Source organism: Thermothelomyces thermophilus, chromosome 2, assembly GCF_000226095.1.
Source record: "Thermothelomyces thermophilus ATCC 42464 chromosome 2, complete sequence".
Taxonomy (NCBI): Eukaryota; Fungi; Ascomycota; class Sordariomycetes; order Sordariales; family Chaetomiaceae; genus Thermothelomyces; species Thermothelomyces thermophilus.
In genome coordinates, this window is record NC_016473.1 from 1,118,177 (window position 1) to 1,137,087 (window position 18,911).

The 18,911-nt window shown below is 55.6% G+C and overlaps 5 protein-coding genes across 5 annotated transcripts; 3 read left to right on the forward strand and 2 right to left on the reverse strand.

Moving 5' to 3' along the window:
- Nucleotides 1-144: 144 nt before the first annotated feature.
- MYCTH_2138041 (uncharacterized protein) lies at nucleotides 145-3,881 on the reverse strand. Its single transcript, XM_003661217.1, has 4 exons — nucleotides 3,405-3,881; nucleotides 2,461-3,116; nucleotides 538-2,394; nucleotides 145-413 (listed from the first exon to the last, which is right to left on the reverse strand). The coding sequence occupies exons 2-3, from the start codon at nucleotides 2,935-2,937 to the stop codon at nucleotides 1,693-1,695; spliced, it is 1,179 nt and encodes a 392-aa protein (XP_003661265.1). The 5' UTR covers nucleotides 2,938-3,116; nucleotides 3,405-3,881; the 3' UTR covers nucleotides 145-413; nucleotides 538-1,692.
- A 1,459-nt stretch (nucleotides 3,882-5,340) lies between these two features.
- Nucleotides 5,341-6,768, forward strand: MYCTH_2300439 (uncharacterized protein). Its single transcript, XM_003661218.1, has 2 exons — nucleotides 5,341-5,679; nucleotides 5,760-6,768. Exons 1-2 carry the CDS (start codon nucleotides 5,461-5,463, stop codon nucleotides 6,759-6,761), a joined length of 1,221 nt encoding a protein of 406 aa, XP_003661266.1. The 5' UTR covers nucleotides 5,341-5,460; the 3' UTR covers nucleotides 6,762-6,768.
- Nucleotides 6,769-6,775: 7 nt separating this feature from the next.
- Nucleotides 6,776-7,030, reverse strand: MYCTH_101019 (uncharacterized protein; the record flags this gene model as incomplete). The annotated part of the gene is made up of 1 exon (XM_003661219.1): nucleotides 6,776-7,030. One exon carries the CDS (start codon nucleotides 7,028-7,030, stop codon nucleotides 6,776-6,778), a length of 255 nt encoding a protein of 84 aa, XP_003661267.1.
- Nucleotides 7,031-7,790: 760 nt separating this feature from the next.
- On the forward strand, nucleotides 7,791-11,448 carry MYCTH_2300442 (uncharacterized protein). The gene is made up of 5 exons (XM_003661220.1): nucleotides 7,791-8,071; nucleotides 8,130-8,214; nucleotides 8,277-8,398; nucleotides 8,467-10,072; nucleotides 10,150-11,448. Exons 1-5 carry the CDS (start codon nucleotides 7,895-7,897, stop codon nucleotides 11,253-11,255), a joined length of 3,096 nt encoding a protein of 1,031 aa, XP_003661268.1. The 5' UTR covers nucleotides 7,791-7,894; the 3' UTR covers nucleotides 11,256-11,448.
- Nucleotides 11,449-13,626: 2,178 nt separating this feature from the next.
- Nucleotides 13,627-14,663, forward strand: MYCTH_2108584 (uncharacterized protein; the record flags this gene model as incomplete). The annotated part of the gene is made up of 5 exons (XM_003661221.1): nucleotides 13,627-13,639; nucleotides 13,805-13,847; nucleotides 13,982-14,061; nucleotides 14,104-14,353; nucleotides 14,564-14,663. 5 exons carry the CDS (start codon nucleotides 13,627-13,629, stop codon nucleotides 14,661-14,663), a joined length of 486 nt encoding a protein of 161 aa, XP_003661269.1.
- Nucleotides 14,664-18,911: the final 4,248 nt, after the last annotated feature.

The following is an 18,911-nucleotide window of genomic DNA, read 5'->3' on the forward strand; positions in this document are numbered from 1 at the left end:
GGCTGCCGTCATCCGCCTGGAAATTTTCCGATTCGATAGCATCTTTACATAGCGGGAGGTTTGCTGCCAAGAGGCCACTGCGCGCAAAGTGGAGACTGCGCAGGAAGAAGTTCTGCTGCAGTGGTCAACCGCGTCGCAAACACAGTAACTAACAAAAAGTGATACGGATAAGTGTATCGCTGTGGGTTGCGACGGGGCCATGATAGTACCTGAACACATGCATCTGCAATCAAGCCATTGACAACAGACAATTGCTTTCACCCACGTTTAACCTCCCCCGGGGTCGCTGAAATTCCAAACGGAACGATTTGGACCCAGAAGCCATCGAATTTTCAAAATATAAGCGACATCCGGACGAATCAACACCTTCAATTGCACCATGCCCATTACCATCGTCCACGAGTCGCTCCCATGTAAGCCCCTCCCCTTCCCTTCCACCACTGTTCCCCAAAGCAAGAAGAAAGAAAGAAAGAACGAAAGAAAAACAGAGACAAAGAGACAAGCATCTCGAGCTAACCGCCCACGCAACACAACCAGACATTGATCCAGACCCAACACCCGCCGAACGCGCCGCTGCCGAAGCCCTCATCGCCCAGGAGCGTTCCCTGGTCCCCGACGACCCGCACCACGCCCTCCTCCCGCCGCCCCCGCAGCCGACCACCTTCCTCACCCCGCTCCTGGCCGGCGAGCTCGAGCGGCTCGCCTCCGCGCCGGACCCGGCCAAGGCCAAGCTGGCGGCGCTCGACCTGAGCCGGTACGAGGCGCCGGAGCCGCCCTCGGAGGAGGAGCTGGCCGAGCCCGGGTCCGGCGGCGCTTCGGCCGTCCTGCGCGCGGCCCTCGCGCGCGCCTACACGTCGCACGCGCACGTCGCCGCCCGCCGTGCCCACCTCGCGCTGCTCGACAGCTACGGCAAGAACGCCTGGCTGATGGGAAACTACCAGCTCGAGGGCGAGCTCCGCGCGCTCGAGAGGGAGCTGGCCGAGGCCCGCCGCGAGGTCGACCTGGTCACCCTGCGCCGCAAGGAGGCGCAGGACGCCGTCGGCGCCGAGATGGCCTCGCTCGAGGCCGCCTGGAGGACCGGCATCGGCAGGGTGCTGGAGACGGAGGCTGCCGTCGAGAGGGTCAGGAGGGAGGTTTTGGACCTGAGGAGGCGGTTGGCTGAGGGTGCGTGACGTGGTGAGACCTTTGTCTGGGGACAAAGAATGTGTGTGGCTCTGCCCTAGGTTGCACGGAATGGAAATCAAGTTTCGGAGATGCCGGAGTCTACTCGAGAAACCTGACGGAGGAGCAACTCAAAAGGTGCTGGATTGTTTTTCGTTCTTGTTGGACGGGGGTTTTGGTCGGTCATGTCATGGTCAGGAACAAGGGGGATATACAGGGTTTGCATTTTCATGGGCGTGCAAAGCAAATACCTATTGGTTTCGATATGACAAGATAATGGTACCTAGATTGTACCTTGTTTGTGATATTTCTGGTTGGCCATCTGGTGGCAATGGGGTCAAGTCTTTGGTGGAACGAGCCTTGGGAATCCCTTAACGCCTCCCTGGTCCTGATACGATCCTGCACTTCTGCTCCTTCTTTTTTTCTTCTGCTTCCCTTTCTTCTTTCGCCGAAACATCCGACATGCACTATTCCCACCGCTAACCACCACCACCCTCCCGATCCACGTCCAGACGGCTACCTTCCCTCATTCTAAGAAACCTGTAGCGAATCTACCTCGTCCAGTCCCGTCTTGACACCCACGTACTTGGTCCGTCTCATGATGCCCTCGACCGGGCCCAGCAGCCGCTGGAAGGCCGACTTGCCGAGCCGGGCGACCTTGACCTCGGTTTGGCTCACAACACTAGCCGCGCGCGGCGCGTCGTTAAGTAGTGCCAGCTCGCCAAAGAAATCGCCCTTCTTGTAGTGCTTGACCGGGGTATCGTTGCCGCTCCTATACGCAACGGCCTCGCCGGACTCGAGCAGGTAGAACGAGTGGCCTGGGTCTCCCTCCTGGATAATGGTATGGCCGGCCGGGAACTTTTGACTCTCGAGAGCATCGGCGATCTTGGACCGCTCGTACGGGGTTAGAGTCGACAGCAAGGGCACTTCTTCCAGAAAGCCCTCGTACATACGACGGCGTGCAAAGGTCGACTCCATTAGAATCCGGCGGAAGGTCACGCGGTCCAGAGCCCATAGCGTGCACTGCGGTTCCGCCGAAATGACCGTCGCGGCCCGGGGTGCGTTGTACATCAGCGCGAGCTCGCCAAACGACCCCCCGGCCTCGATCGTGCCGACCTTCTGCCCCATACCGTCAGGGCCAGGTTGCAACGAGCCACTGTTGTTGACATAGACGTCAAAGCTACCCTTTTCAACCACGTAGAAGAAGTCCCCGGCATCGCCTTGCGTGATAACCTAGTCGAAAGTTAGACAGGTTCTCGGGAGGGCCCGTCGTTGTCGAATTCGCTCAAGCGTTCTCACCTTGATCCCTTTGGTGGGAATCGGCTTCTCTACCAAGGCCCCAAGGACCTGGGCACTCTGCTCGTCATCGAGGTGGCTGAAGAGGAAGTTGCCGCTGATGGCCTTCTTCAAACGGTCCAATTGCTCCGGCGTCTTGGCATGTACAGGGGGCGACCAGTTGTCGTAGCTATCGCCAACCGGTTTCAGAGACTCTGCCGACACCGACGTACGCCGGCCAAAGTTATATTGAGCCGGATAGCCCTCTGCACTTGGCGGGCCTCTGATGCTAGATTGCTGGGAATCAGAAGTGGAATCTCCCCCAAACGGTCCCCTGAATGAGTTGCCTGCCGACTGGCCAAAGTTTGGCGTTGTCGGCGAAGTGACGTTGTCGTTCTCGTCTTCCTCGGCTACCCTTTGCATACCGCCTGTATCAGGTCTCGAGGATCCGAACGGGTTCGAATTTGTCCCAAATGGGCTGGTGAAGCCGGCGGCCGACATGTCGATGAATTTCTCCACGAAATTGGATGCCCGGGTCGTGCTCCTGTCGAATACGTCAAAGTTCTTGTAGTTGATCGTGTCGGAACAGGATGCGGCAAACAACAACCATATATGCTCGCTGGTTCCTGGAGAAATCGTTGGGTCTTTGAACCGAGTGGTTGGCAAGATGTCCCTGGACCCTGTGTAGAAGATGGGGTTAGACGCGCGGTTTGACACAAGCTGGACGTTCACAAAGGGGATTAAACCAGGAAGAGGTGCAAGCAATCAAAACAGTAAGACTTGCAGAACTGGCAGGCCTATGGTTTGTCGAATAACTGCCTCTCTTGCAACGGATTTCAGACCAGTTACTGACAGCTGAAACCCAAGTATCGTTCTCTGAACGGCTCTGGCGCTGTCACGTCTACCCAGGACCGCAGCACAAAACAGGAGATTGGGACAGGCCGAGCATGAGCTTGATCAAGGCTTACTTTGTGTTGCCGCCTTGCAGGCTGCGTGGGCAGACAAAGACGCAAGGCTGATCTGGTTAATGTGTTGTTCCCGCAAGTATCGGGCAAAGCCTCAGAAAGTGTCGAGAGATATCGCAAGAGCGGGAGCTGCGGGAAAGGGGGATGGACCAGCCAAAAGGCAGCAGCGACACGGGCAATTCGTGCTTGATGGAGCCCAGCAGCGGCCCAGACTGGCGGAAATGAAGCTGGGATGGCTGATTCGCAGATGGGGAGCGGTGTGGGCGATTAACAAAGGCTGATCCAGACAAGACCGACGGTTTGCGAGATGAATTGCGAGATTAGGCCGATACTGCGCTCCAGTCCCGTTCTGCTTGGGAGGCGCAAAGAGATCGGCGACACCGACGGCAGGGAAATAATGACGAGGCACTCCCGTCGATCGACGATGATGGCACGACAGCGGGGGAGATGGGCATGCAGGGAAACGGGCAGCAAGATGATGATTGGGGGACCTGACGAGAAGGCGAAGGTTTGGAGATGGAGGCGGGGAGATGGGAGCTTGAAGCTTAAGGTAAGGGAGGTTCCAGTCAATGAGTGGGGTGCTTCCCGCCCGACAGTATCTCTGCCCGGCGCACGTTCCTTGAACTGAATGCATCATCACTGGTTAACTAACGTGCAGCCGATCAAAAGGCTGCACTGGAGCAACAAATCCAGAAATTCAGTAGGTAAACATCATTTTCCTCTTCTCCCAGGAACCTCACTCATCGCCTGCGCGATCACTGCGGCCCGATATTCCCCTCGATCCCAACCCTTTATTGTGCTGCTTCCGCACCTTGACCTCCTTGTCGCATGATGAAATGCAAGCCAGCCAAACGGGATCCGGCCTCATCATGGGGGTGAGCTACTTGACACTGTGGTCGAGCATCCAGCTTCCCCTCCTTCAGTGGCCCCCATCCCCCTCCAAGACTAGGCCATGCCTGGTAACTCTCCACAGTTTGTCGCTCGGCATGACCGCTCATTTGCGTCGAACGCTTCTAGAAGACGCACGGACTCGGGAGTGGTCCGGCCGCCCTAACTCTAGTTATCCGGATGCGTGTCATGCACACCACCCGATCCAGAAGCAAAGGCGATGGTGGGGTGCTCTTGGTTGGTTTCCGTTGCTTTTGCCGACGTTACACTACTGTCGCTTGCTTCAATGACCTTCTCTGGCGGCTTCTTTTGCAGATTGCCGCTCGGCTGGTAGTCGAGGTGTCGGTGGCAGAACTTGGCCGAGTTATTGTAGTGTAGGTACGCATTGTGTTAGTAGTACTAAGTAGTGCACCCAAACCCGCTTTTGTTAATGTCCTGCGTGAGCTACTAGTTTGCTACACTACCCACTCCCGAGATCGCATTGGATCTCGCAACCAGTTGGAACAGATCACCAGCAGGCGGCTGCTCAGTGCGTCCGTATCGAACTGCTGCTGCTCTCAATGTCAATGGCCTATCGTCTCCTCTGTGGCCCTAAAGAGTATCGAGGCACACACTTACAATTGCGTGCCAAGTAATTAACATGGCCGTTTTGGGAATTGTGCCCGGTTAACACGCATTTCCTATTGTGTTGGTAAGAAACGAAAGAAGTACTTGGCGTCGGTGGGAGGCGGAGTAGCGAGTTATTATAGTAGTCTAGCTGGGTCCTGCTGCTTTTCTGCACGGTGTACATACATTGCGTGTTTCTTTTCCAGCCTAGAACGTGCAGCCATTTACTCGGCTACCATGGTACTTACAGTGGTGTAAGTCGTGCGCTAAACAAACATTACAGATGGCAAACTGGTGTACAGGATTACTTGCACTATTACGGAGTACAAGTTACTGATATTATATATTACACGTGCGACAGCTCGTGACCGCCACCAACACGAAAACGCAGTGCCACAGCCTGGGGCCATGCCACAGCCCCTTTGCCAAGCGATGCACGGGCCCACAGTACGTCGCCAGGCCGAAGGCTCCGTGTCTTTTGAAACGCTCCCATTCAACAACTACCATCTTGACATCCCGGGACCCTGGGACCGACCGCCATACCCGACGACCAGAATAGCCCGCCATGGCGTTCCGACGTCGCCGTGGTGCCGCCAATGATGCTGGCGACGCCGCTTCAGAAAACGATGGGCACAAGAATCGCCCGCCCAACACCGCCTTCCGCCAGCAGCGTATGCGTGCCTGGCAGTGCGTACTGACGCCTAAACTCATTGTCACCATCTTCTCCATCCTGGCTGCCATCTACCTCGGATTCGGCGCTTGGTTGACATATCTGGCATATACAGTGCGTGCCGCCCCTTCTTGCCCTCTTGTTCCTGGGCGCTGCTTGCCAGCGGATGCTCACCGTCGCTTGACTGCCTCCAGGTCCGCGATATTCGAATCAACTATACCAACTGTCAAAAAGAGGCCACCAGTAAATTCGAGCCGATGCCTTCAAAGTATATATCAGCGCACTTCTCAAAAACGGACAGCAGCTACAACCCTTACGAAGCCGAGTGGATGAAGGAAACCCTGGTGGTTCAAGGCAAAGGCTTCACAGACCCGCGCGACTACTGCCGCATCAGATTCAACATTCCCGAGGAGCTGCAGCCCACCATCAGCTTCTTCTACAACCTGGAGAACTTCTACCAGAACCATCGCCGCTACGTCAACTCGTTCAACGCGAAGCAGCTGCTCGGCGACGCCGTTGACGGCCGCACCATCAACGATTCGACCTGCGACCCGATCACCTCGGATTGGCGGGGCACCGGCAAGATCGTTTACCCATGCGGCCTCGTGGCCAACTCGCTGTTCAATGACACCTTCTCCAGCCCCGTCCTGCTGACGGTGCCGGGTTCGAACGCGGCAAACGAGACATACAACATGACGACTAAGGGGATCGCCTGGAGTGGCATGAAGGACCTCTACGGCGTGACCAAGTACAGCTACGACCAGATTGTACCCCCGCCGAACTGGGAGAGGCGGTACAAGAACGGTTATACTGACGAGAATCCCCCGCCGGATCTGAGGGAGGATGAGGCGTTCCAGAACTGGATGATGCTGGCCGCGACGCCCAATTTCTACAAGCTCTACCAGAGGAACGACAACGACCCCATGAAGGCGGGTCAGTACCACATCGACATTGAGGACAACTTTGACACGACCGTGTATAATGGTCGCAAGGCGTTCGTCATCACCACCCTCTCCACCATGGGTTCGCGCAACATCTGGCCCGGAATCATCTTTTTGATTGTGGGCGGCATCTGCTTGATCCTCGATGTCTACTTCATCCTCTCCTTCTTCTTGTGGAAGCCCCGCAAGCTGGGAGATCCGTCGTACCTTTCGTGGAATCAGCCCTCCACATCCCACGGACATGCGGCCTCGTGAATTGCCGTGGATCCCTAAGGGAGGGGAACGGGCAGATGGAAGGTTGCTGAATGGTAGGGTGTTGCTCGGCTTGTTCTGTCTACTAGAGTTGGTTGGGATGCGGGATTATATGGCGCAAAGGGTGGCAAATGGTGTCTTTTTTGTCTTTGTCCTTTTTCGTTTCGTTTCCCTTGTCGTCGTTGTGTCTTGTCTTTTTTGCATGTCTCGCCTCGTCTCTGAGAGAGGAGTGTCGGTTGCCATTGCCTTGCGTTGTATACATACAGATCCATGGCTGAGTTGGGACCATGCGGCATTGGGCGCCTGGAGATAGGTAGTCTCGTCAGCGACGCCGTACTTATTCTTTCCCCCTCTTGTCCGCCCTGCATTTCGGGTGATTAAGCAGTGCGGTTCGGCATCTTCGCCTGGAGCGTCCTATGTATGTACGTCACAATGCGATGCGGATGAGAAGCGACAACATGAGTGCCTAGCCATGATTTCAATTAGTAACGGATGCGGTAGGTATGCATTCCCGCGTTTGTGAATTGAAGCCATGTTGCAATCCTTCCGTTCCATTCTTTGTTCTCTTCCTGTATGTTCCCACCGCAAGAGTCGCTCCGTCGCAATGGCCCAAGTGCCCCAAAAGTTGTCCCAATTTGTCTAAGGGCCAATTCGAACCAAGCGTCTTAACTCTCTATCCGTACATCCCTCGACTTCGACCATCAATGATAAAAAAGGTCTCGGCGAATGAATTCTGCCTATAGACTTCTAGTTTCTCAATATCACGCCAAATTTCTGTTTCCCCTTCCGTCCTCTTCTCGCACGGCAAGAAGCCCCTCAAGGTTTCCTTGCAAATGTCGATTCGACCAATACTGCCTCAGGCACTGGCAGTTGTCAAGACCACACTTAGGCACCAGCCCCACCGAAACGCGCCAGGGCGGCTCGTGACGTGAGCGAACGCGACCCCGGAATTTTTCTGGCGTTGGCCACCGCCCTGTAGCCCTCCCTGCGACCTGCTGGGAAGCTCCATCCATCGCGGGTATTCGCTGCCGTATCCTTTCCCGCCAAAGGGCAACACTTTCCCCTACCTTCATCACACCCGCTGTCGGGGATAGTTCTGCCATCGTCAATCGCCGCGATTCCTGCAATCGCCCGCCATGGCGGACATCAAAATCGACAGCAAGACCTTCCAGGAGCGCCTGTCGCACTTCATCACCGCATGGAAGTCCGACAAGCGGTCCGGCGACGCGCTCTTCGCCGGCGCCTCCTCCATCGTCATCTTGATGGGCAAGGTTGACGAGGAGCCCGAGTATCACAAGAACAACGCCATGCACGTATGACGAGTCCCGGGCGCGACGAAATCCGCATTTGCAAGGCTGACGAAGTTTGCAGTTTTGGCTGCTTGGCTACGAGTTCCCCACGACGCTGATGCTTTTCACTCTCGACACCTTGTACATCCTCACGACCCAGAAGAAAGGTTTGCGTTTTACCGATCGCACCTCCTGATGGCCGTTGGACGGTGCTGACAATGCTTCGCAGCCAAGTATCTCGACCAGATCAAGGGCGGCCGGTTCCCGGTCGAAGTTCTCGTGCGAGGCAAAGATGCCGCCGAGAACGAGAAGCTCTTCACCAAAATCACAGATGCGATCAAGGCAGCAGGCGTATGTGGTGACTCACTTCGTTCTCCTGGCCGATGGCGCGACGCGAGCTGACAACAGTGTCATTACAGAAAAAAGTCGGGGTGCTTACAAAGGACACCTCTAAAGGCCCGTTCGTCGACGAGTGGAAGAAGGTGTTCACCGAGAACTGCAAGGATATCGAGCAGGTCGATATCGCACAGGCTCTATCCGCTGGTGCCTTTTCGGTCAAGGACGAGACAGAACTGCGCGCCATGCGGACCTCGTCCAAGGCCTGCGTCGCCCTCCTGACTCCCTACTTCCTCGACGAGATGTCGAGCATCCTCGACCAGGACAAGAAGATCAAGCACAGCGCGCTCGCCGACAAGGTCTTCGGCAAGATCGAGGACACCAACTTCTGGAAGACGGTCGAGCTTCCCAATCGCCAGAAGATGCCCGCAGACTTCGACCCCGAGCAGCTCGACTGGATCCTGGGGCCGATGGTGCAGAGCGGCGGCAAGTTTGACCTCAAGTGGCAAACTGATTCGGATGACCAACCGCTCCACCCGGGCGTTATCATCGCGGCCATGGGTCTCAGATACAAGTCGTATTGCTCTCAGATTGCCCGGACGTTCATGGTTGACCCCAACAAGTCCCAGGAGAGCAACTACAGGTTCTTGCTTGCGGTCCACAACCTCATCCTGAAGGAGATACGGGACGGTGTCGTCGTCAAAGACGTCTACAACAAGGCTTACAACCTGATCAAGTCCAAGAAACCCGAGCTCGAGAAGCATTTCCTGAAGAACGTCGGCTACGGCATCGGTCTGGAGAACAAGGACCCCACTCTCGTTCTCAACGGCAAGAACACCCGGACTCTGCGCGACGGCATGACGCTCTGCATCACCACCGGGTTCAGCGACATCCAAAACCCCGAGCCCCAGGACAAGAACAGCAAGGTTTATTCCCTCGTCCTCACCGACACGATCCGCGTGACGCAGAAAGAAGTGGTTGTGTTTACGGGCGAGGCGCCGACTGACGCGGACGCCACGTCTTTCTTCTTCAAGGATGAAGAGGAAACCCAGCCGACGCCAAAGAAGGAGAAGAAAGATCCGCGGGTGGGTGCGGTTGCGACCAAGAACATAACCAGCACACGGCTGCGCTCGGAACGGAACACGGCACCCGACGAGGATGCCGAAAAGAGGCGGCGCGCACACCAAAAGGAGCTCGCCGCCAAGAAGCAAAAGGAGGGCCTGATCAAGTACGCCGATGCTACCGCTGGCAAGAACGGCGTCGAGGTCAAGAAGTTCAAGCGCTTCGAGTCGTACAAGCGTGACAATCAGTTCCCGCCCAAGGTTCGGGATATGGGTATCGTCATTGACCAGAAGAACGCAACCATCGTGCTTCCCGTCATGGGACGGCCTGTTCCCTTCCACATCAACACGATCAAGAACGCCAGCAAGAGTGACGAGGGTGACTGGTCGTTCCTGCGCATTAACTTTCTCTCTCCCGGCCAGGGCGTCGGCCGCAAGGATGAGCAACCCTTCGAGGACGCATCAGCCCACTTCGTCAGGAGTCTGACTTTCCGGTCGACTGACAGCGATCGGTATGAGGATATTGCAAACCAGATTTCGAACCTCAAGCGCGAGGCGGTCAAGAAGGAGCAGGAGAAAAAAGACATGGAGGATGTCGTGGAACAAGACAAGCTGATCGAGATTCGGAGTAAGCAACACCGCTTCGCTTCTTTTTTTTTTTTTTCCTTCTTTCCTCTCTGGTACGCGGTACTGACATGCAAGTAGATCGACGCCCGGCTGTGCTGGACAATGTGTTCATTCGGCCGGCCATGGAAGGCAAGCGGGTGCCAGGCAAAGTCGAGATCCACCAGAACGGTATCCGGTACCAATCGCCTCTGAGCACGACTCAGCGGGTCGATGTCCTCTTTTCCAACGTCCGCCACCTCTTCTTCCAGCCGTGCCAGAACGAGCTGATTGTCATCATCCACCTCCACCTCAAGGACCCCATCCTCTTTGGCAAGAAGAAGACCAAGGATGTCCAGTTCTACAGGGAGGCGACCGACATTCAGTTCGACGAGACTGGCAACCGGAAGCGCAAGTACCGGTACGGGGACGAGGACGAATTTGAGGCGGAGCAGGAAGAGCGCCGCCGCCGTGCGGAGCTCGACCGGCTGTTCAAGAGCTTCGCCGAGAAGATTGCCGAAGCGGGCCGGAACGAAGGCATCGAGGTGGATATGCCGCTCCGTGATCTCGGCTTCAACGGCGTGCCGAACCGGAGCAACGTCTACATCCAACCGACGACCGAGTGCCTGATCCAGATCACCGAGCCGCCCTTCTTGGTGATCACGCTCGAGGACATTGAGATCGCCCACCTGGAGCGGGTGCAGTTTGGGCTCAAGAACTTTGATCTCGTCTTTGTGTTCAAGGACTTCAGCCGCCCGCCGGCGCACATCAACACGATCCCGGTCGAGTCGCTCGAGGACGTGAAGGAGTTCCTCGACTCGTCCGACATCGCCTACTCGGAGGGACCGCTCAACCTCAACTGGTCCGTCATCATGAAGACGGTCACGGCCAACCCGCACCAGTTCTTCCTCGACGGCGGCTGGGGTTTCCTGCAGAACGACTCGGACGACTCGGACGGGTCGGAGGAGGAGGAGGAGGAGAGCATGTTCGAGATCAGCGAGAGCGAGCTCGCGGAGGCGTCTGAGTCGAGCGAGGAGGACTCAGACTACGACTCGAACGCGTCGGACGATGCCAGCGAGGACGCGGAGGTGAGCGAGGAGGAGGAAGGCGAGGACTGGGACGAACTGGAGCGGAAGGCCAAAAAGAGGGACCGCGAGAGTGGGTTGGACGACGAAGACCGCGGGAGCAAGAAGCAGCGGAAGAGATAAATCCGTCTCTTGCTGATGGAGAAGTAAGTGGGATGGGAATTTGTGGGGCGGTGGGATATCCCGGGGTTTGGGATGCCATTCAGTCGCTTCCTTGAGTCTATGCTTCTATGCTTCTTGGGTTGGGCCGGTCGGTACTGGGAGTCACTTCTCTGTTTTATTTTTCCTATTGCTGGTTAAGATGTGTACATCTACAGAATTCAACCGGGTCTGTTTTGCTGCTATTCAAACTAAAGTTGTTCGTCTCGTCTCGGGCCGCGCGGGTAATGGGGACTGACAAAAAGAGTACAGGGTTCGTACGGGGAAACTGTATGTTGGATGGATTTGTGTGGATGGATTTTCACCCCTAGCTCACCCTGTATTTCTTTGGGGTGACCTCCCAAAAGTACATGCATTTTCCTTTGATTTGGAGTCATGAGGCCCGCGTGTGGGAGACAACTCGCACAGCTAGTTGTACGCAGATTGGGATTTTTTTTTTTTCGGACCGAACCCCTCGCTCATGGCACGACCGGTATTTGCAGGTCTCATTTGGGGTTCTAGACGTAACAGGGGCGCGCGTGCTCGCGGGCAAGGCACTGGAATGCGACGAGTTGTCAACAGTAGCTTTCACGGGTGATGCTTCTCCGGGCAGGTAGGCATGTGACAAACATGGCGCTCGTCGAGTAGGGGCAGAGATTCGCCTCTCTAATTACTCGTCGCCTCGCGGCTCTCACGACGGCGATTTGATCCCTTTTGGAGCAACGATGGATGAAACAAGGCAACAAACGACAGGTCAACATCACTCCTTACATCGGCAGCATTGTCTTGCTGGTCTCCTCTTTCTCCCGAGCCTCGCGCTCGTCACGAGGTTCCCTTTTTTTTTTTTTTTTTTTTTTTTTCCGTACGACGTGTGAGCGGCACCAGCACAGCACAGCACAGCACACACACACACGCAACTATCTATATCTATCATCGAAGACTGAGAAGCGAAAGGGGGGGAGGGGGGTAAGAGAGACAATAACAGAAACAAACAAGACAACCGGGGGTCAGCAGCGCGCGCTCCAGCTGGCTGACCGCGACTGGCGGGCTCGGAAACGAGGGAGGGACACATCAACCGGGTAAACACCCTTAACCTCCCCTCCTCCCCGCCCTTTGACCTAAGCAGCTGAGAAGATCTCAGATACCTACCGGTTTATGAGCAGACCAGCAGACCACTCATTCCCAAGCTGTCACTCGAGTCACGAGGGGAAGGTTTTTTTTTTTTTTTTGCCGCGTCGTTGGCGCTGAGACGCCCATTCAAAGAAGCCAACTGGCGAGCGCCAGCCGTTCCACAACATGGGCAAGCTGACCCCCATCGAAATCGTATGACTTGCCGCTTCCTGTGGCGTCACCGGCGTGGAGAGAGAACGGGGGGAGGGATCATCTTGGGGAACGGCGACCCCATTCCTGCGCAAAAAAATGGGGGATCAAAAAGAAAGTACGGATTACACTACAGAGAGAAAGCAAAGAAGAGGGAACGCAAGTCGCACGGTGCGCCATCGGGATAACCCGTCCCCCCTTAGTTTGTATATACTATGTAGTGTATGTACGGATGTACACGAGTTATTCCATAGAGAGAGTAGTGGAGTGTGTAGTAACGTTTATGTATGTACATAGTATGTACAGTACACTACGTGTAGGCCCCGACCACGTTGTCTCACTCGTCTCTCATCTCTCATCTCTCTCCCCAAGCCCCTGACACGATCGAGCCCAGCTCCACATTCGTCTACGCTACACTAGTGTAGTTAGTGAAGTTTGTCGTTCCCTTCCCTCGGGTATGATGAGAGAGGTTGTGCTTGTGCGGAGGCAAAGAAAGCAAGCAATGCCAGCAGATCCTTGCCAGACCGGTCCCGGCCCGGGGGGTTGAGGAGAGATGGAAGGATGCTGCAGAGAGACCAGATTTCCGGGTCGAGTAAGTGGAAACGACCCGGTGAGAGGGAGTGAAACCCAAAGTGTTTCAGCCACTGCTGTAAGAAGATTGGGCGGGGACGTGCTATCCCATGTGTGCTGTGCATACATAGTTAGGTACATAGACTATGCCGCGTTCAGGCACACGGCCAATCCGTTTTGTTGACATTAGCGTGAACCTATAGTAGGGTACACGAATAACTAGCCTTGTGCACTACGCAGCTTGCAGTATAGTTACTTCAGTCCACTCTTCCGCGTATTGTAATCCGTATGTATGCTCGCATTAGTTGCCGAAGCAGCAGGTGAAAAGGGGGGGGGAGGCGGCGCAAAAGGGAGAGCAGACGTGGGATCACGAGGAGGAAAAAGGGGGGGGAGGAGGGGTTGGGTTTCTGCTGGATTGCGCCCGAGACACATGCAGTTGCGTACAGTCGTCACGCAGTAGTCTCGCATGGCTCGCACGTGTATGTATATGCGCACATACATACACGTCTCCTCGCATCCCTTCCTTTTTTCGCTTCCGAGGGCCGAGCCACAACCGTTTTTCCAACGCGGGCTGGCTGGCCGCTGATCCTGCCTGTAGTATCCGTACTGCGTAGTTCTACTCCGTACTACTGTAGTAGTAGCAGGGCGACGAGAGCATAAGAGGGGCGCCGTGGCAGAACGCGTATTGTATGTAGTTATGTATGTATGTACATACAGTACGTCCGTACATGGTTGTGCACTGCGGGTTCTTTGCGAGCTAGTGGAGTCGAGCTGAAATGCCAAAAACCGCTCGGGACGACGATGGGCGAAGCGTGATCCAGGACCGGGGAGGAGCAAGGGGGGCCGGGGAGGTTTTCGGGCTCGCTGGGTGCCCCGATCGTCAAAGTCACTGCCTTCGCCGGTTAGTCGGGAAACCCAGTAGACTGGCTCGGTGTGTATCCAGTACACCATCCTAGCAGCGTCGCCCGATCCAAGCATCGTGCCGTGCTGACTTCCGTCGTCCCTGGCTCGGCGAGACCCGAGGCCAATCTCGAGATCGGGCGGGGCGAAACAGGGACTTCCGCCCCCGTGTCGCGGGGAGAGACAGAGTGGATGAAAATGGTGATAGCGGCTGCCGATCGCGTCGCGCACGGCGCAAACACAGCGCCATCTTACTCGTACGCAGGTGCCACTCTCACGCCTCCGGGGGACCGGTTTGTTTCTGTTGCCTTACACAGTAGTTTCCGGGAGCTGATCGTTATCCCACTGAAATGTCTTGATGGTTGCGCCAAGCACACGAGCCGAAGCCAGGGTCGTCCCACTCGCAGGGCGCTAGCTAGCAAATGCTTGCTGCTCGCTATCATATCATGATGAGTGATGGGTTCCCGCGGGCAACAACTGATAACCGGATGGATAACCGTCAGTCAGGCCGTCGGGTTCGGTCTCGGGCCGCTCTCGCCCGGGGAATGGACCACGAGGGACCAACAGGTGCCGAACCAATGGCAGGGTTCACGTGAGACTTAATTGTGGAGGGGGAGGAAGAAGGAAGGAAGGCTGCATGGCCGAGGCTCTCGCACTCCTCTCTTTGGTCCAAATACGTGGCCGGTGAGCCTCGAGAGGGACCCGAGCTGACACTTTCTCGAGTGTGTGTGCTGGTGCAGTGCAACGACGAGGGAGTCATGATTCGCGCTGGTACCTAATTAGTTGAGCGCATTCTCTCGCTCCGCCTTCGTGTCCAACTCTGGCCTCCAGAGTACACAAAAAAAGAAAGAAAGAAAGAAAGAAAAATGGGGGAAAAAATTAAAAAAGGGTAAAAAGGGGAAAAAAGAAATGGGAAAAAGAAAAAAAAACCGACTGACAGGGCGGCGTATACCTTTAAAGCTTTCCGTCACCCAAGATTTCAGATCTCCCGTACGGGATCGAGATAAAAACACCAGCGGAGGGTACTCTTTCTCTGGGGCGAACATTGCGTAGACGAGAAGACTCGAGATGGCTGTGCACAACGCGAGTACGAGGTACACAGTAGTTACTCCACCCGGCCCCCGAATAGGCCGCCTTTCAGTTGATTGCCGCCAAGCCTGTAGCCTGTTCGCAGATTCGGGAGTTTTATTATCAGTATTACACTCGGTGTCGTGCGTGCATGGAAAGACACGAGTGTCAATGGTGTGTTATGTGTGGTGTGTGGTGTGAGTGTGTGTGTGTGACCGGGCATGTTCCCCCCTCCCTTCCCCCCCTCCGCTTCGGGCACAGAAAACGGATGGGATGTTGGAATCTTCCGATCACGCGATCGGAAATCGGAGGAATAAAGAGATCGAACGAAATGCAAGATACGGTGCCAATCTCGGTCGTCATACCGGCAACTCGTGTTCAGCCTGAAGAGCCAGTAACGTTAATCGATGACAAACAACAGAATGAATGTCCCAATGTGAGATGGCCCCCCTCCCCCCGCTTTCCCCCAGGACGTTCCCGGTCACGGAAAACGGGGGGAGGGGCGCACGTGTGGTTCCGTTTCGCGGCCAGCAGTGCAGTGGTCGCGGTTGCCACAAGGCTGAGGAGGCCTGCGTCATCTGTCAGCGACCCATCGAGATTGGATCGCATCTTGATTGAGGGGGGAAGGACGGTAGGACGGGCGGCCCTAGCCGTGTTTCTGCGCCAGAGCTTCCCGAAACCACTGGGTCTTGGCGCCAGTGGCAGTAACCCAAGCCGTGAACCTGTCTCTCGCCAACTCGCCGGTGATGCCTCGAGAGGTCAACTCACGGCTAGGGTCATCAGCCAATGGTAGAGTCCGCCTTAAGAAAATAGGGGAAAAAATAGAAAAAAGAAACATCTCCGGCATGTAATTTAGCGTCCGAAGCATAATCGCTCACTCAGATGACGATATATCTCCTTGCCACCTTGTTGGGGGAGGGGGGGGGGAGGGGGAGGAGGAAGGGACCTAGGTAACCGAATAAGGGATGGCCATCAACAAAAGCGCCAACTGACCGTTTCGTTCCGGCAAAGGTTCGACAGGCTCAGGCCATGCCACATGGCATGGCACACACGGACACAAAGTCCCTGCTCTTCCTCCCCCCCTTTCTCCTTCTCTCCTCACCTAATTCAGCCGGTGACTGGACCAAGAGAGAAAAGACAGACAGAGAGAGAGAGACAGAGCAGAGTGAGAGAGAGATCCCGAGTGGGTGCGCGGTGACGGCATCTCGTCATGCGGCACGTGTGCGGGCAGCGGACAGGGGTTGGAGGAGGGGACCAGATATGTACTGTACATATTATGGTACATAGATTGATGCTCGGATGCAGGAGCAGGCACGATGCGACCCCATCGGCGACTGCATCTGACATGTTCCCCCACCATGCATCGGGCCGGTCTGACAATTTGGCGTCTTGCCAGGCTAGTGCGAGTGTGGTGTAGTGTTATGTATGTCCACCTACACGTATATAATGCACATACATACATTCACCACATACCACAGTAACACCATGCTATTCCCGTACACGTCGGCGCCTTGTCCGGGGCACGGGACACCGCAAGTCCAGATAACGAGTATATTCGTCGAGTGCAGCGGAGCTGGGTCAGCCGGGGGAGCGAAAGGAATGCTACACCGTTGCTGGTGAAGCCCGCCTTGGGTTAGTAGTGATCGAGCCCTTCTCTCTCGCCAAAACCGGGCGGGCATCTCCTTCTTGCACACCCGTCCTGAAGGAGTTGTGCGGTGTATTTTGATTATTATTATCATTATTATTATTTTTTTTGGTGGTAGCGCATGAATTCAGTTTCCGTACCGTCAGCGTTTCCCGTGATCAGCGCACAAGCTGACGGGGCGCGCGGGTTTTAGGGAGCGACATCGGTAACGGGCCCGCTCCGAGAACCCAGCGGGAAGGTTGTGAGATGTGATTTCCTGCAGTCATCGCCTGATCCGGGCGCGGCTGTGTGCCGCGGGGCCAATGGCAAGGCTGGCCACGTTTTGCTCCCCCCGGCCTCGGACTATCATTTTCCTATTTGGGCACTATTCCCGATCGCAGGGGCTCATCCCGCAGAATGCTCAGGATGCGATCGCCATGATAACTAGTTAATCGTGGGTTTCTGCTGGTTTGGTGTTGGTTTGGGGGGGGGAGGGTCTTTCATAAGGCGACTTCTAAGAATGGGAGATTGGTTGCTTTTTTTTATTCTTTTTTTTCTCTAAATCACTCGGCTTTGTCCTGTACAGGTGCGGAATGGACTATGTAATGTGTACTGTGTATTGCACAGTACGCAGGCGGGCCAAGAAAGTGCCCAATGACGGGGTCACGGTTGCGATCCTGCGGCTGCGGCCGGCCGTCCCATCAGACGGATTCTCCATGCAGTTAGTGTACGGATTACTCTTAGTGTCCTGGGCGTATCCAATCCAGAATTCCATCCCCCCCTCCCGACTCGAGCCGACTTTTTGGATGATAGCTAACCCGGTATGACTACCCTGCCCCTCATGTTGGGGTCGTGGTTTAGTGTACGGTGCGTACTGCGTGCACTGCATGCACAGGACCCAATATTCTGTAAATCGCCCGCGTAGGCGCTTCGAGGGTTGCGAACCAGATGACCAACTGGTCTATTCCCTCTTCTCGATCCTTGTTTTATTCCTCCCGGTCGGTAGGTCGGTCGGTCGGCCGGTTTGCGTTGGATGTTGCTGCAGAACAAGGGCTCTCCGATCGGGCGCCGTTGGAATGGGATCGGGTCTCCACTCCCAAGTTCCAGCATTCCGTTCCATTGCATGGGTGCTAGGCTCGGGTCCTCTTCCGTACCCTAGTGTAGTGTATCGCCTATACGCGCTTTCTGAATGCTGTGTACTGTGCAAGCAAGGGAATAAACGTACGGATTATTAGCGTACGGATGTACATGTGTACGCAGTACACTACGTTACGTCTCCGCAACCAAGGTGTCGGGGACCTAGGCTCCTAGTGTTACTGTGTACGGAGTAAACGCGATTAGTTAATTAATAAGTGTTCAGTTGTGCGAGGGCAGAGAAGCCCACCCCCCACCTAAAAGGTCGCCGACTCGATGTGGCACGGCATCGCATCGGGCAAGCAGTTGGCAGGTAAGGCGATCCCGTGCCGTCGTAGGAAGCACGAAACCAAACATTAGGTCGACGCAGGCTCGCCAAGTGACAGGGCTTTGCCAATATTTGGTTTTGGATGAAGCTGAGTATGCATCAGCGTGACGGTGATGGGAGTGTGCAGAGAGTATTTTTAGCACCGGTGGCTTGCTAATACACTACTGTGTACTACTGCTAGTTAGTTGTACTACTGTACGGAGTAGTGTACCAAGTAGGCGTGGTGGGCATGGTGGGGTGCGTCGCACGTGTCGAACCATGCGGGTCTGGTAATCGAATTTTCTCCCAACGGAAAAAGAAGGAAATGACGATGACCCCGAGATCGTGACAGGCTAGCCAATGAATGAGTTGCCTTTTCGGGAGCACCACCCTCCCTGGGACTTGGCCAACGATGCGATGCGTCCGGACAGGACAGGGTTCGGCTGTTGAGTTTGTTCATCCCGTGTGGCGTCAGTCGGCCTTTGGCCTCCTTTTGATCGCGGCAAACCAATGGGACAGCGTTTAAAACCGCTCGCATCCAGGGACCTGCAAGCCCAGCATAAGGTCCTCTGTTGATCATGACCTACCTCGCTAAATAGTGTATGAGATCTTGACTGCCTGATGCACAAACACATTCACGCCTCTCAGCCAGACGATCCTGCCAGTCCACCTCTCCCCCACCTCATCTTTGGGCATAACTACCATCCAAGTGCCGACA

Coding starts and splice junctions, on each gene's coding strand:
- MYCTH_2138041 (XM_003661217.1), bottom strand. CDS start 2,937: ATGTCGGCCGCCGGCTTCACCAGCCCATTTGGGACAAATTCGAACCCG. Junction 2,395..2,460: donor TTCCCACCAAAGGGATCAAG/GTGAGAACGCTT, acceptor ACTTTCGACTAG/GTTATCACGCAAGGCGATGC.
- MYCTH_2300439 (XM_003661218.1), top strand. CDS start 5,461: ATGGCGTTCCGACGTCGCCGTGGTGCCGCCAATGATGCTGGCGACGCC. Junction 5,680..5,759: donor TGACATATCTGGCATATACA/GTGCGTGCCGCC, acceptor GACTGCCTCCAG/GTCCGCGATATTCGAATCAA.
- MYCTH_2300442 (XM_003661220.1), top strand. CDS start 7,895: ATGGCGGACATCAAAATCGACAGCAAGACCTTCCAGGAGCGCCTGTCG. Junction 8,215..8,276: donor CCTCACGACCCAGAAGAAAG/GTTTGCGTTTTA, acceptor AATGCTTCGCAG/CCAAGTATCTCGACCAGATC. Junction 10,073..10,149: donor CAAGCTGATCGAGATTCGGA/GTAAGCAACACC, acceptor ACATGCAAGTAG/ATCGACGCCCGGCTGTGCTG.